Below are 17,556 nucleotides of genomic sequence, written 5' to 3'. Positions count from 1 at the left end.
TTTTGATTCTCCGTGAAATCATCCACACTTATTTCACCTTGCTGCTTCAGGTGATCATTTTGTAGTGCTTAATTTATGAGATTTAGAATTTTTTTTCGAAGTTCTTGAGGTATCAAAAGTGTGGGAGAATCTCATTGAGCCTACAGTTTAAGGCAGAAACATGCAAGTTGGCCCTATTCTGTAGTCAGATTTTTCCCCTATCTTTCCAATTTATTAGCACAGTTTGCCCACATAGTTTTCGGATTTTTTGCTGGGCTTTGCTAGTTTGCATCGTAAAGGAGCTTTTGCCTATTTACAATTTGATGTAAGTTTTACTTTTGTTGCTTTTTAGATTTATTTATTTGTATTCACAGGGAATCCTGTGATTCTGACTGTTTTTAGTATCTCCACATGAGTCCTGTTGACAGCTGTTATTGCAGTTGCAACAAGCAAATTGCTCAACGTGGAATGACATCTACTGCATTGCCTTTATCAATATAATCAGTCAGTTCTTCAAAAAAAGAAATTACACTTCTGAAATGTATCTTACTTTTACCAAATGCATGCTGATTATCTATATTTAATCCTGCATCTCTAAACGTTCATTAATTTGAACTCAGATTATGAATTTTAAGAGTTTGCCCACAACTGATGTTAAACTAATGAGTCTATTGTTATTGGGTTTATCCTTCTCATCCTTCTTGAGATAGGTGTTGCATTGTTTATGTTTTAGCTATCTGCTATATTTTGCATATCCATAGAGAATTGAAAATTTATGATCATAGTCTCAGAAACTTCCTTACAACTTCTTTCAAAAATCTCAAGTGCATTCCACCAGGACCCCAGGTCTTATCTACATTAATTTCTGTTATTTTTTCAGAAGCATATCTTTTTCAAAAGCTATCTCTAACAATTTTTCTTAATAATTTCTAGTAAACATACATTCTCATTTCAAATATCTTTTGGAAAATATTTCATATCTATGCTATATCTACATCTACCACCAGATTCCCTTCTCAACACCGAACAGGATTATTAGACCCTAAGACCATAAGATATAGGAGCAGAAATTAGGCCATTCAGCCCATCACGTCTGCTCCGCCATTCAGTCATGGCTGATAAGTTTCTCAACCCCATTCTCCTGCCTTCTCTCCGTAACCTTTGATCCCCTTACCAATCAAGAACCTATCAATCTCAGTCTTAAATACACTCAATGACCTGGTGTCCACAGCCTTCTGGGGCAATGAATTCCATAGATTCATCATTCTCTGGCTAAAGAAGTTTCTCCTCATCTCTGTTCTACAAGGTCTTCCCTTTATTCTGAGGCTGTGCCCTTGGGTCCTAGTCTCTCCTACTAATGGAAACGTCTTCCCCATGTCCACTCTATCCAGGCCTTTCAGTATTCTGTAAGTTTCAATCAGATCCCCCCTCATCCTTCTAAACTCCATCAAGTATAGACCCGGAGGCCTCAAACGTTCCTCATATGTTAAGCCTTTCATTCCTGGGATCATTCTCATGAACCTCCTCTGGACCCTCTCCAGGGCCAGCACATCCTTCCTGAGATACGGGGCCCAAAATTGCTCACAATATTCTAAATGGGGTCTGACCAGAGCCTTATAAAGCCTCAGCAGCACATCCCTGTTTTTATATTCCAGTCCTCTCAAAATAAATGCCAACATTGTATTTGCCTTCCTAACTACAGACTCAACCTGCAAGCTAACCTTAAGAGAATCCTGGACTAGGACTCCCAATTCCCTTTGCACTCTAGATATCTGAATGTTCTCCCCATTTAGAAAATAGTCTATGCCTCTAATCTTCCTAGCAAAGTGCATGACCTCACTTCCCCACATTGTGTTCCATCTGCCACTTCTTTGCCCATTCTCCTAACCTGTCCAAATCCTTCTGCAGCCTCCCCGCCTCCTCAATACTACCTGTCCCTCCATTATCTTTGTATCATCTGCAAACTTAGCCAGGATGCCCTCAGTTCCTTCATCTAGATCATTAATGTATAAAGTGAGAAGTTGTGCTCCCAATACTGACCCCTGCGGAACTCCACTAGTCACCAGCCGCCATCCTGAGGAGGACCCCCTTATCCCCACTCTCTGCCTCCTGCCAGACAGCCAATCTTCTATCCATGCTAGTACCTTGCCTCTATAACACCATGGGCTCTTATCTTACTGAGCAGCCTCCTGTGCGGCACCTTGTCAATGGCCTTCTGTAAGTCCAAGTAGATAACATCCATTGGCTGTCCTTTGTCTAACCTACTCATTACCTCCTCAAAGAATTCTAACGGATTTGTCAGGCATGACCTCCCCTTGATGAAACCATGCTGACTTTGCCCTATTTTACCATGCACTTCCAAGTATTCTGAAATCTTATCCTTAATAATGGACTCTAAAATCTTACCAACGACCGAGGTCAGGCTAATCGGCCTGTAATTTCCCATCTTTTACCTCACTCCCTTCTTAAACGGAGGGGTTACATTATTGATTTTCCAGTCCTCTGGGACCCTCCCTGACTCCAGTGATTCCTGAAAGATCACCACTAACGCCTCCACTATCTCTTCAGCTATCTCCTTCAGAACTCTGGGGTGTAATCCATCTGGTCCAGGTGATTTATCTACCTTCAGACCTTTCAGTTTTTCTAACACCTTCTCCTTGGTAATGGCCACCATACTCACCTCTGCCCCCCAACTCTCTTGAACTTTGGGGATGTCACTCGTATCTTCCACTGTGAAGACTGACGCAAAGTTCCTCTGCCATTTCTTTGTTCCCCACTACTACTTCTCCAGCGTCATTTTCCAGTGGCTCAATGTCCACTTTTGCCTCTCTCTTACCCTTTATATATCTAAAAAAAACTCTTGCAATCTTCTTTTATATTACTGGCTAGTTTACCCTCATAGTTAATCTTCTCCCTCCTTATTTCTTTTTTAGTTGTCCTCTGTTGGTCTTTGTAGGTTTCCCAATCCTCTGGTTTCCCACTGCTCTTTGTCGCATTGTATGCTTTCTCTTTAGCTTTTATGCTGTCCCTGACTTCCCTTGTCAGCCATGGTTGCCTTGTCCTCCCTTTAGTATGCTTCTTCTTCTAGGGATAAATTTTTGCTGTGTCTCCCAAATTACTCCCAGAAACTCCTGCCATTGCTGTTCCACTGTCTTTCCTGCAAGGCTCATCTCCCAGTCAATTCTGGCCAGCTCCTCCCTCATGCCTCTGTAGTTGCCTTTATTCAACTGTAATACCGTTACATCTGATTTTAGCTTTTTCCTCTCAAATTGCAGGGTAAATTCTATCATATATTATGGTCACTTCCTCCTAAGGGTTCCTTCACCTTCAGCTCCCTTATCAAATCAGCCTCATTACACATCACTAAATCTAAAATTGCCTGTTCCCTAGTGGGCTCCACCACAAGCTGCTCCAAAAAGCCATCTCGTAGACATTCCACAAATTCCTTTTCTTGGGATCCACTACCATCGTGATTTTCCCAGTCTACCTGCATATTGAAATCCCCCATGATCACTGTAACCTTGCCTTTCTTACACACCTTTTCTATCTCCTGGTGTATCTTGTGCCCCACATCCTGACTACTATTTGGAGGCCTGTACATAAATCCCATTATGGTTTTTTTACCTTCGCGGTTCCTCAACTCTACCCACACAGATTCTATATCATCTGATCCTACATCATTTCTTGCTATCAATTTAATTTCATTTCTTACTAACAAAGCAACCTCACCCCCTCTGCCAACCTGCCCATCTTTTCGATAGGATGTATATCCTTGGATATTTAGCTCCCATTCCTGATCCCCTTGCAACCATGTCTCTGCGATGCCCACCACATCATACCTGCCAATTTCAACCTGCGCCACAAGCTCATTTACCTTATTTTGTATACTGCGTGCATTCAGATACAACACCTTCAGTCCTGTATTTCCCGTCCCCTTTCTCATTATTGTCTCTTTATCTTATGTGCTTGAAGTTAGATTCCTAGCCCTTTCCAAACACTCTGTCCTATTTTGTACTCTGGAGACTTTAATAGCCTCTCCTGGGCTCTGCTTTCTTTTCAGTTTTTTCATAATTTTCCATGAAGTTGAATCCACCGCCCCCACCCCCCGCCAGATGCTAACCTGCTGCTTTGTTTCCCATTAGTCATACTTCTTGGAGTTTTAGCTTCCCCCCCCCGAACACTTTCTAGTTTAAAATCCTGTTGACCACCCTCTTTACCCTTTTCGCTAGATCATTGGTCCCAGATCAGTTCAGGTGGAGACTGTCCTAATGGTACAGTTCCCTCCTGACACTGATGCCAGTGCCCCACGAAATGGAACCCCTCTTTCCCGCACCACTCCTTTAGCCACGTGTTTACTTCCCTTATTCTTGCGTCCCTATGCCAATTTGCACATGGCTCGGGTAGTAATCCAGAAATTATAACCCTTGAGGACCTATTCTTTAATTTAGTTCCTACTTCCTGATAATCCCCAAACAGTTTCTCTTTCCTAGTCTTACCTATGTTATTTGTCCTGACATGGACCACAACAACTGGATCCTCCCCCTCCCTCTCCAATATTCTTTCAAGCCGGTCAGAGATGTCCCTCACCCTGGCACCGGGCAGGCAACATACCATGCGGGACTCTCGATCCTGCTTACAAAGGAAGCTATCAATTCCTCTAATTATAGAATCCCCTACAACTACCTCCTCCCTCCGAGTCTGCTCCCTGGAGACAAGGCTGCGAATCCCCGAGGTACGCTAGATTTATACTCACCGCTCCAGTGCTCCTCTCTCCGAGTCTGCTCCCAGGATTTACTCACCAATCAGCTGCTTTTTCTTTAAAATCCACTTTCAGAAGAGTGTCCCTCACAGTTCTGGTGCACGCCTGAAGGCACTGCCTGTTCCTCTCTCTTTTTTTTTTGGTTTGAGGAGGAGGGAGGGATGGAAACACTACAGCAATGTAATGTTTGGGGCTATTCTGTTCTTTGACAGTGGGTCCTCCTCAATTCCCTCCTGAGTCGCGGTGGCTACGATGACTTCTCCCCGAATGCTTCAGTCACTTCTCACCAGCACCCTATTATTTAATTATTTTCTTATTATTAATAATAAAAGTGCTTATTGTTTCCTTCCACATTATCTGCTACTTTCTTTCATATTTCCTTTAAGTCCTTCCTTAGTCTCACTCTTCACCTCCTCACTAGACTTTCCATATTTCACATTATTTTGTTAAGCATTTTTTGCCATAAATTTCTTGTGTGCCCCCATATTATTTCCATTGTATTGCACTCCCTCACTGGACTCAACAGGAGGAAGGGCATCCAACAGAGGGTGCTGGTGAGAAGTGACTGAAGCATTTTGGGAGAAGTCATCACAGCCACCGCGACTCAGGAGGGAATTGAGGAGGACCCACTGTCAAAGAACGGAATAGCCCCAAACATTACATTGCTGTAGAGCTTCCATCCCTCCCTCCTCCTTAAACCTAAAAAAAAAGAGAGAGAGGAAGAGGCAGTGCCTTCAGGAGTGCACCAGACCCACGAGGGACACTCTTCTGAAAGTGGATTTTAAAGAAAAAGCTATGCACTTCCTGTGCGGGCGGGGACGGATTCCCCAAAAGCAAGAGTGCGCATTTTCGTGCATGTGCACTAAAGACCGCACATCTCCCTGAGACTAAGTGCTACCTCAGGAAGATCGCTTCCGCTTTGAAAAGATTAAAAATAGAAAAAAAAAATTCCCTAACCTCTCCCCCTCATGTGACAATGTCACACAAGAGGGGACATGTTCATAATTTACACTATAACTTTATTAAACTTTTTAAAAACCTGCATGAAACCTCATCCCGCCAGTGGATGAGGTTTCATGTTTTTTCTATTAGCCTCCGGAGCTCCTGGCCTGCCCACCAACCATAAGGTTAAACAGGCAGGTCCTTTCATTGTTTAAATGATCCTGTCAATGGCTTCAATTGGCCATTAACAGGTCGACGAGCGCACAGCTGATTTTGCTGCGCCCCCGCCTTCCTGAAAATTTAAATGGGGCGGGATGACGTCGAGGGTTATGCATCGGTGAGTGGGCCCCGCCCCTGCTCACTGACTCTCAAATTCTACCCATTATTATTCAGTGCTAGAAAGATAAATAAATAATTAGGTGGAACTGTGTAGTTAAAACAGATCAAACAAGACCATCAAAGAGTTAAGCAAAACATTTCCTTTCATCGTGCAATATGCTTGGAGTGTTCTGATAAATTGCGTGTGTGTACCTGCTCAGTCTTGTAAAATATGGAAATGCTTTCATTGGTATAGGTTAAAGGCTGTTGGATTGAATGGCAATGCTGGGTAGCATTATATGTTTTAATAAGTTCAAGTAGGCTTGTGCTGTAAAGATAAGCAGCACAATTTTGATTTGAGCAGTTTATTGTAATTCGTGCCATTAGCAAGAACTGTATTTCTAGTTACATAAGTATGATCATTCACTTGTGTTATTAAATGACACTGTGATGAATTGGTCTGCTTTTATACAGTTTTGATATCTTTTAGCATTACCACTGTGTTTTCAAAATAACAGTAGGTTGACTTCATTGAAAGGCAAATATAGTGCAAGGGAAAAATGCTGTCACCCATGTTGAAACTAAATATTTTCACGGCTCATGTACTACTGCACATGGACAAGCATGATATTTGGCTAATGCAGTTTTATTTAATTTGTTGACATCGCCATCCTGTCCAATTGTAGCACTGGACAGAAGTCTATTCAAAATGGCAGTGCAAATTGCTGATATAAGTCTGCATTTCCTTCCTGAAACGCAATAATAATGGTGCATTTATTGTACTGAAAGCTGAGCATAATGTGGAAATTACATTTTGGGACTATTCCAGGTATTTTTTCTTATGTTCAACTTGTAGTTCTGCTTTCATAGGCAAGCCCATGGTCTAGATTGTGTAAAGTAATCTGGCAAAGCTACCTGAAGGATGAACAATAAACACTTGTAATGTTGAAGTGATGCTGTTTACTATGTAACCTCTTGATCTTGCTGGGTGATGGAAAAAGAACATTTTGACAGATTGCGTATCTCCATTTACAAACTCAGGTTTATTCTGAAGTAAACAAAATCGGAATCAATATTTCACAAGATATTTCAGGGCCCTCAGCAATTCTCTATAGTGCTTTAAACAACTTGCATCCTTGTTGAAACACTTTTACAAGGATAACCTCTCCCTATGCAAAAAGGGAACCACAAAATCAAGCAACACCTTGCATTTATATAGTACTTTTAACATAGTAAGGTGTCCTAAGGTGTTTCCCAGGAGTGTTATCAAAGTTTGACTAATGCTTGGGGTGGGGACGGCGGGACAGGCAGGGGTGGAAGGTCCTAGATGGGTGTTGGTGTCGATGAGTTATTCGAGTTGTTGAACAAATCCAATCCAGCCAATTATTACCACATCGGCCTACTCTCAATCAACAGCAAAGTGTTGGAAGGTGTTGTGACCTAATGATTACCTGTTTAAATGATGGTAATGAAGTGATTCATTTAGCAGCAAACAGTGTGTTTAGAAAAGACAGCAAAATTAGCATAGGACAGGAGAGTGGTAGTGCTGATAATATGACTATCTGCGCATAATTTAGAGAGTCTAGGTAGTGGAAGAACTAAGCAAAAATGGGATTTTTTAAAAGTTACCTATATTGGGCAGGATGCAAATTCTATAGCATGCAAAAATATGTGTAGTTTTAAAACCTTTATCTAAATAGTTAAGCAAATAATAAATAATGTTCAAAAACAAAGTAAAATATGATAAAATAAATATTGGAATTCAAAGAAAACTCTAATAGACTTTGGGGGAATTCAAGAGATGTGACGGTTATTGATTCTTCTGCCAGTGGAAACAGTTTATCCACGCCTACTCTATCAAAACCCTTCATGATTTTGAATACCTTTATTGAATCCCTCAAGATTCTGTGCTGTAAGGAGAACAATCCAGCATTATTCTCTCGAAATAACTACAGTCCCTCATGTCTGGTACTATTTTAGAAAATAACCTCAGCCCTCTCTCTAAGGCCTCGACATCCTTTCTGATGTATGACATTTAATCTATCTTTGTCCTTTCGCAATTTTCCGCTCTCTATCTCTTCACAATTCACTACACTTCCTAGCTTTGCATCATCTGCAAACTTGAATATATTTCCCAGACCAAAGTCATTTTATATCGAAATGTTGAGAATGGACCTCCTATCCATTTTTCTGCATCCGAATTCCCAACTCACCTCCTCTCTATGTGCAGTGCTTTTCTGAAGGGTTCTCAATTTTTTTGTGGACTTTTGTCCTCGTCAGGCAAGAATTTGACGCAGTGGAAGTGAAGCAAAACATTGGACAACCACGAAAAAACAGGAGGAACAAAGATTTTTGGGCAGATCAATAAATTCTGACACATTGTGGAATTGTTCACTAAAACAAATGCATATATTTTGGTGTCAATTTCCTATTCCTTCTTGGAATGCTCTACTTTTTGTTTGATAAAGAAATAGAGCTCTAATCACTTTGCTGCTTATTTTGGGACTGCAGCATGTCTATGTTTTTCATATGCAGAAAACCTGCTTTAATCAGGTCTTATTAATGTGCATGATTTCCCATAAAATTGAGGGGAAAATTACACAAGGTGAGCAAAGTGGTTGGTAATAGCTGTAATTAACACTAATCAGTCAGGCACACAAAATAGCCATCTGTGGGATGCTGCAAATGTACAAAGGAGAAACAGGGTAACACAACTATGCACAAAACAGTGCAGAAAGCAAAATGTGCTCACAGGAACAGTATCTGACCGCTGCCCACCAGGGAAAAGAGAGCCATCAAAGTAGAATTTTCACTGTCAGGATCCTACTGATTAACAGCAAAATTACAAGTTTAACACAAGTAGCAGCTGAATAACTGTTGGAGGTTTGACAGTAGCCGTCTAAAATGTGCAATTGAGATTTATTCTAATCAGTGAAGTTGCAAATAAGTTGATCTTGATCCTTTTTAAAACCATAAGATTTCAGATGCACTTGGAATATTCTGCTTTTTTCCTGTACGTAAGATTTGCTGTAAAGATAAATTTGCCCTTAAATCAGTTATTAACAAAATGATCTGTAGTGTGTAAATGAGCAGAATTTTGCCATAAAATTGGAAGACTCTTCTGGCAAAGGGGAGCGTTCTGGAGACAAGATGATGCCCCAGGTGATTAAATAGGACCCATGCAGGTTCTTACAGTTTCTTTGACAACAATATTGTTCACTCATTTGGAATTTGGGGAGCCCTGGCCTGGAGGATTAGGCTTCATAAAGATAAATATCACTTGTTCATGTTTTAAGAAAAATGACTATGTACTCAAGATTGCAATGGAGCCAATGCATTGAGAATAGCTGCCACCTCCTAATAGTCAAAGTACAGTATAATCATCTTGATATGGATACCCTAGAATATAGAACAGGATAATTTGCTTCATATTTTGTTCATGCAGAAGTGTACCTAATTTTCCAGCTGTCAAATGGAGATCAGGTGTTATGCCATTCTGCCAGCTGTCCACAGGGCCCATTTCAAGCCTCCATTTATTCACCTTATTTTTGCCTGACACTTCTTTTCCTTCCCAACTCCCACAGGCTTGGTAAAGGCTAAAAAAGAATTTGAAATCTATTTGAATTTCTATATAGGCTGAAAGAATTTTTGCTGCCATGTGCAGCCACTTACCCTTAAGTGGACACATCGCATTAAAGTTGAGGTGCTTGGCAGATTTTGTACCTGCTCTGTTAAGCTAGCTGACAATGCACAGCCAGAGCTGTTAGGAGCTTATGCCAATTGTTCATGCGGCTCCACAGAAAAAAAAGCATGCATTCAGCTCGGTATGCTGTGAGCTGACTTGGCCCTGGCAAGCAATCCTTGCACAGATTTTGATAGGATTATAAAATTGTGAATATAATATTCATACAAAAGCAAAATAATGCAGATGCTGGAAATTTGAAATAAAAACAAACAATGCTGAAAATACTCTGCAGGTCAGGCAGCATCCATGGAGAGGGAAACAGAGTTAACTGTTCTGATGAAAGGCAATTGACCTGAAACCTTAACTCTGTTTCTCCACAGATGCTGCCAGACCTCCTGAGTATTTCTAGCATTTACTGTTTCAATTTATTATTATATACTATAATACTTATACTTAGAAAGAGATTGATTGTCTTTGAGGTGGGGAACGGTTAAGGAAAACAATGATAGAAATTTACGACCACACGAGCAAGGAGCAGGTGTGGCCATTTAGCCCCTCGAGCCTGCTCTGTCATTTAATAAGATCATGACTGATCTGATAGTAACCTGACACCACCAATAACCTATCACCCCCTTGCTTACCAAGAATCTATCCACCTCTGCCTTAAAAATATTCAAAGACTCTGCTTCCACCACCTTTTCAGGTGGTGAAAAGACTCATGACCCTCTAAGAGAAAATATTTCGCCTCATCTCTGTTTTAAATGGGCGCCCATTTATTTTTAAACAGTGTCCCCTAGTTCTAGATTCTTTCACAAGAGGAAACATCCTCTCCACATCCACCCTGTCAAGACCTTATACCCTGTCAAGACCTTTTATATTTCAATCAAGTCACCTCTTACTCTTCTAAACTCCAGCAGATACAAGCCTCGCCTGTCCAACCTTTCCTCATAAGACAACCCACCCATTCCAGGTATTAGTCTGGTAAACCTTCTATCGCATTTCACATGCTTAAACAAATTGGTTTGAATGATTAATTAACTAGTTAGTTACTAAAAGTACCTCATCTGAAAATCCTTCCCATGATTCTTCAAGCAAGTACAAAATATTTTAAAATACTATTGTTGTAGGTGAACCAGCACTGAAAGATTCTGGGGCACAAACCTCCCCAGGACTGATCACTAGTGCAAAGTAATATGCTTATTATTGTTTGACAGCTTGAAATGGTTTCTGCTTACTATAATTTGCTTCTAAACTTCTTTGATTTATAAATTTGGCTGGCAAATTGGTTTTGATAAATTGGCTACTGCAGGTAAGCTAACGCGAGTGACATCATAAAATGTTCCAACTGAATTGAATGGCGATGAAACTTTGGATTCTTTTGACTACTTTAAAATCAAATATGCACTGCATTGATTTTTCATTGTGTAAGTAAAGTAATTGCTAAAATGTTCTTCATGGTTACACTGCACTTTTTACATTGAATTTTAAATTTTAAAGAGCTGAAAATGTATTGTTTCTGGCAGGGTCACCATAGACTGTGTGTTGACACAGGGCTGGAGGATAAGTGGTGTGGCCTTATCCCAGTTGGAAATCCATGCAACAATGTAACAACAACTGGCCTCAAGTGGAATCTGAGTAAGTGTGAATAATTTTGAGGCATTAGCTGGAATTTGCTGGAATGACGCATTTGGCCCCAAACACCGTAATGTTTGAACCATTGATCCACCGGTGGCAAACCTGCTCCAGAGTTTTCTGGAGATCTCATCAGAATGTGCAACAGGCAAGGTAGTGATGATTTAGCTGTGTTCTACTGAGAAATACTAGCTATTAATTCTGATTTTGATCACATGAGCAGAATTGCATTATTCATTCACTTTATATTCTGGTTTATGAAAACTCGTGTTTGAACTGTGAGTCCTGTTTTGCCAAGATACCACAAAAATGTTAGGCAGGTTGTTGATTTTGTTTTCTGAAGTTGTAGAAATATTATTAAATGGGTATAAAATGGGCGGCACCTGAGGCTGAGCTAATCAAAGACTTCTAAATTGTAATAATTTTCAGATTTTGTTGGGCAAATTCATTGCAAAGCACAGGTTCTATGTTTTGGAGGAGAAATATATTAAAAACAAGATCCATAGGAATTAATTATTTAATAATACATTTTTCATACCATTGCCTTTAAATGCAAAGCAACTGCAGTTCACAGACTCTAATAGTCATCCTCTCTTTTCAAATAGATCAATATTCTAAATTAGCAATTGACACTGTTAAGGTACCATAGATCAGTGAATGAATGTAAACACTAAATGGCAATCAAAAATTCAATCCCATTGAACAGGAAACATTACTTTATCCAAAAGCCAGTTATCTTGTCATTAGCTAAAAACAATCAGCAAAGCACAGTAAAAAGACCTCTAAGTTTAAGAGAGAGTGATCTTGGAGCATAAACCATACCGCTGCCAGGTTACTAGCCCCTTTCCAGTTTAGTCTAAGGCAGAATTGCCCTGTGAACGATCCTAAAAGTGATGTGGTGCTGTCTCCGAAGCCGGCACTGATGCGAGTGCTGCCTAAAGCAAGGTAAGCAAACAAACCTTGAAGTCCCGAACTAAGCACAGCCCGCCAAGTGCACTCCTTATAAATGCTATTGGGAAACAAATTGGTGTGTTTTCCCACTGATGTGGGCAGACGACCCAGCATGGGGGGATGATTCGGTGGGCTGGCCTTATAATAATATGCAGATGTATTACAATGAGGTTCCTGACACCCGATGGCAGGGAACGTGGCCCACCACTAAGGGGCTGAGCAGACGATCGCAAACTGGTTTCACGATGTCGCGAAACCGATTTTTGGCCTTCTCGCCATACTGTCCGCCGAATATGGCTGATGCCAGAGGGCAGAACTTTCTGTACCCGAAGTGGCAACAGCAATCAAAATAGCATTAATGAAGCAAATTGGATATCGCTATTGGTTGTATAGGAATGCAGAGCTATGAAAGTCGGATTCTTACTGTTTTGGCAAGGCCAATGGTGGAGTTGTGCAGAGGATCCCAGGAAATTTTGGCATGGCGCAAGTAAGGGCCTAAGTCATGCATGCCATATTTTCCTGGAAAAATCTGCCATAGTAATGGAGTGCACCATAGATGAAGGATTTTAATGTATAGCAACTAATTATGCTTTTCTCAACCTTGATATTGCCCTGTTATGAGCCTCGGAAAGAAACAATAGTGATTCTGTGCAGGCTGAGCCATTGAATATATTCAAGACTGACATAGTCAGATTTTGAACTATAGGGGAATCGAGTTATGGGGAACAGGCAGGAAAGCGGAGCTGAGGCCATGATCAGATCAGCCATGATCTTACTGAATAGCAGAGCAAACCCATAGGGCTCCTGCTCCTATTTCTTACGTTTTTATGTTTGAATGAGATATTCTGCAGCTCAGGTGGCTGAAGGATTAACTCCTGACTAGACAAAAAGGTGTTCGCCTCAAAACTGCTTGGTTCTTATATTGAGTTTACCAGTTTGTAAACAATGAAATACTACATTGATTATGTACAGAAGCATTCTACCTTGTTTAATGATAAAGCTGTCATTTTTCAGCTAGCTTATCCTCCATCAACCATGTTTTATGACATCAGTCAACAAAAATGGAGGTACATAGCTTAAGAATGTGCCACAATCTTGGAGGAAGCAGGATCATGGTGGACTGGCCTGTCTTGTAGCGCAGCATCTAGTTAAAGTGCCATTCCTTAATTTCCAGTGCAAATAAAGGTAGCAGGAGAAGTGGGAATGCTGATGCCTGCTGCTATGGCTATTGTGGAAATGAAGAGGAAGGAGAAACATGCTTACTTTGAATAATTTAGAAAGATCTCTGGTGTCCAATATTTATATATACAGTGGTACCACAGCATTCTTTTCTTTTGGACCTTTAGCCTGAAGTTGTTGCTATTGGCTGACTTTTGTGGTGGGTGAAGCAACTGCCTTTACAATGGCAATGTACTGAATTGTATAGCCTTCTATACCAGTTAGGAGAAGAAATTACTGATTGGACAGTAGTCTTTCTTGCAACTTCTTTCATCCAAGCTATTCGACTGCTCAGCAGATGGCACAAAGCTTCCCAAAGTGGGAAATATTACATTTTCCAACATTGTTATTCCTGGAGTAGAAGCTCAGTAAAAGAGAAACTGCAAGTAGGAACGCCAGCCTATTGTGTAACATGAACTTATGACTATTAATAAGCTGAATAAGTGGCATAGATTTAAAATATGCAAATTGATAGCTGGATATTTAGTTCCATTTAGTAACAATCTTTTCTCATCTAGTCAGATGATTGAATTTCCGTACGCCTAATACTCAGTTAATATGTTTTCTATATGGTTCTGTTGGGTTTTATTGAAAATCAGTACAAAATAATATTGCTATTATTTATTATCCATCATGATAATTTATCAGAATGACAGTTCTAGTCCTAACCTATGTATTTCTGCTGAGATTTTTTTCATAGGAACATAAGAAATAGGAGCATTTGGTCCCTTGAACCTGCTCCATCTGTCACTATATCATGGCTGATCTCCTACCTTAACTCCACTTTCCTGCTTACTCCCCATATCTCCCTATTCCCTGAAAGATCAAAAATCGATCAATCTCAGTCTTGAATATACTCAACAACAGATCATCCACAACCCTCGGGGATAAACAATTCCAAAAAGTATAAATCTTCTGAATGAACAAATTTCTTTGTTTCGGTCCTAAATGATTGACCCCATACCTTCCTATGTACTATATTCTATAGCCAGGAGAAACAATCTCTCGGTGTCTAGCTTACCAAGCTCCTTCAGAACCTTGTATATTTCTGCTGTAGTGTGGTCTTGTCACCTATTTGTAATAGAGTTTATCTGCAGACAACTTTCTAAGTGGAAACTTTAGGGGCAGAATTTAGCCCTTATCGGGTGGGCTCGGCGGGGGCAGTCAGGAAGCTGACTGCTGCCCGTGATTGGGGCCGGACTGCGATTTCACAGAGCTGCCTCAGGGAGAAGAAGAATTTTCTGAAAAATAAATAAAGACTCATAAAATGTTATAAAACATGTCCTCTCATATGACTTTGTCACATGACCAGGGACATGTTATTAATTAAACTTTTAAATTTTAATTTTATTTGTACTTGCTTTTGGAAACTTCGTCCCGCCCATGGATGAGGTTTCCTAAAAAGTGCAATGGCCACTTGGCCTTTTTGCCTGCTCGCTAACTGTAAGGTTGGATGGGTAGCGAAAAATGTAAGTTAATTAAGAATTTAGTGGTCTTAACAGGCCTTTTAATTGTCGGTGGGCACGCTGCTGATTCCTGCATGCACTTGCTGACCGAAATATCGCATGATTGCGTGCTGATGTCGGGATGCTCGCCTGATGTCATCGCATGTTATTTTACGCTCGAGCAGGTCAGGCGTGCCCTAGGTTTATTTATTATACAGCCAGCAGCAACTACACATGTGCTTTCAACTCCATCTCTATCTCAATGCTGCCTGTGGAGGTAGCCCATGCTGCTAACACATTGATTTACACAGATCATGTGATCTTATATTGCAGGACTATTCTTAAAGGTACAGTCCAACATTTAACAAGACCATAAATACTACTTTTCACCTCCTTTAACTTTGCTATATATATTGTATTTGCAAGTATATTTACCTCATGACAATATTTACATGGATCATGAAATTTACAAGTTCAGTCTTTGGTGTGATTTCCTGATCCGTGTGGAATGTTGCAGCTCCACGACTTCAGATTTTTTTTTCAGGAATCACACTCTTGGGAACTGCATGAACATCAGGTGCCTCGGTGGGCACTTGTAGTTCAGTGTATTCCACTCTGATAGAGACACCAGACATGTCAGCCCTTGGTTGAGCACCTTCAACAGGAAACACTGGTTCACAAAAGGTTACAAGTGGAGCCATATCTTTTTGTGGTATCTCTCTTTTTCTTAAATGGTCCACATGCTTATGGGTGATCTGGCCTTCCACTTCCACGTGGTATGACTGTGGACATAGCCCGCACTGCTTACACAAAGCTTTACACAGATCATGTGATCTCACATCACAGGACTATTCTTAAAGGTACAGTCCAACACTTAACAAAACCATAATTACTACAGTTTCAATTAGATCACCTGCCATTCTTCTAAACTTCAGAGAATATAGGCCCAATTTACTCAGCCTCTCATCACAGGAAAATCCTCTTATCCCAAGAATCAGTCTAGTAAGCCTTTGCTATACCACCTCAAAGCAAGAATTAATTGTGAAGACCAAAACTGCGCAAGTACTCCAGGTCTGGTCTCATCAAAACCCTATACAACTGTAGCAAGACTTCCTTATTCTTGTACTCCCATCCCCTTGCAATAAAATTCATCATGCTATTTTCCTTCCTAATTGCTTTCTGTACCTGTCTGCTAACTTCCTGTTATAAAAACAAAAAAACTGCGGATGCTGGAAATCCAAAACAAGAACAGAATTACCTGGAAAAACTCAGCAGGTCTGGCAGCATCGGTGGAGAAGAAATTCCTGCTGAGTTTTTCCAGGTAATTCTGTTTTTGTTTTGCTAACTTCCTGTGTTCCTTGTATGGGTACACCTGAGCCTTCTGAACATCAACATTTAGAAGTTTCATTGCCAAAGTGAATAACCTAACACTTCCCACATTATAATCCTTGTTGCCTTCTCACTTAACCTGTCTATACCTCCTTGCAACCTCTTTGTGTCCTCCTCACAATTTAGATTCTAACATAGCTTTAAATCAATAACAAAGTTGGATGCATCACTATAGGACTCTTAATTTAAGTCATTAATATCGATTGCATACTACAGCTACTTGTTTTCCTTTATCTACTCTGAGATGCATCCTCAAAAAAACTAATTCATTTGTTAAAACTTCTCGTAAAACCATGTTGACGCTGTCTGATCACACTGTCATTTTCTAAATGTATTGTTAAGACTCCTTTAATAATAGATTCCAGCATTTTCCTGATGACTGTATAACTGGCCAGTAATTCCCTGTTTTCTTTCTCTTCCTTTCTTGAATAGTGATTTTGCATTTGCTAACTTCCAATCTACTGCGACCATTCTAGAACCTAGGGAATTTTGAAATATCATAGCTAGTGCATCCACTCTGTAGCTACCTCTTTTAGAATCCTAGGATGAAGGCCAAGAGGTCCTGGGAATTTGTCAGCTTTTAGTCCCTTAAATTTCTCCAATACTTCTTCTCCATTCTTTCCACTTAGATTAGGAGAAATAAGCATGAGAAGACATGGCTTTAGGGTGAAAGGAGAAAGGTTTAGGGAGAAAACTTCTTCACTCAGAGAGTGGTGAGAGTGTGGAACGAGCTGCCATCTGATGTGGTAAATGCGGGCTCACTCTTAAGTTTTAAGAATAAATTGGATAGATATATGGATGGGAGAGGTCTGGAGGGTTATGAACTGGGTGCAGGTCAATAGGATTAGCGGAATAATATTTCAGCACAGACTAGAAGGGCCGAATGGCCTGTTTTCTGTGCTGTAGTGTTCTATGGTTGGTATTAATTATCTTAAATTCTACACTGTTATTAGCTCTTTAATTATCCTCTACTTCTGGTATGTAATTTGAGTCTTCAGCTATGAAGACAAACATCAAATATTTGTGCAGCATCTCTGCTTTTTCTTGATTTCCCCATGATAATTTCTCCAAGTCTGCCTGTCAGGGACCAACGTTTACTTTAGCTGTTCTCCTTTTTATAATACTTGCAAAAGTTCCTACCATCTATTTTTATATTCCCTACTAGTTTATTCTCATATTTTATTCCCTTTTTAGCAACCTTTTTGTGGCCCATGGTTGGTTTCTAAATCACTCCAAAT

The 17,556-nt window shown here is 40.3% G+C and overlaps 1 protein-coding gene across 4 annotated transcripts in view; it reads left to right on the top strand.

Moving 5' to 3' along the window:
- Positions 1-17,556, top strand: part of tpk1 (thiamin pyrophosphokinase 1) — a 382,816-nt gene that overhangs the window by 198,712 nt on the left and 166,548 nt on the right. For all 4 annotated transcript variants that reach the window (XM_041184542.1, XM_041184540.1, XM_041184541.1 and 1 more), the window contains one exon: positions 11,207-11,318. In XM_041184542.1, the coding sequence (XP_041040476.1) occupies positions 11,207-11,318 (112 nt within the window). The remainder of the gene's footprint in view (positions 1-11,206; positions 11,319-17,556) is intronic.

This window comes from Carcharodon carcharias, chromosome 3, assembly GCF_017639515.1.
Source record: "Carcharodon carcharias isolate sCarCar2 chromosome 3, sCarCar2.pri, whole genome shotgun sequence".
NCBI classification, from domain to species: Eukaryota; Metazoa; Chordata; class Chondrichthyes; order Lamniformes; family Lamnidae; genus Carcharodon; species Carcharodon carcharias.
The sequence above is the reverse complement of the archived record's forward strand: the minus strand, read 5'-3'. Positions and strand labels throughout refer to the sequence as shown.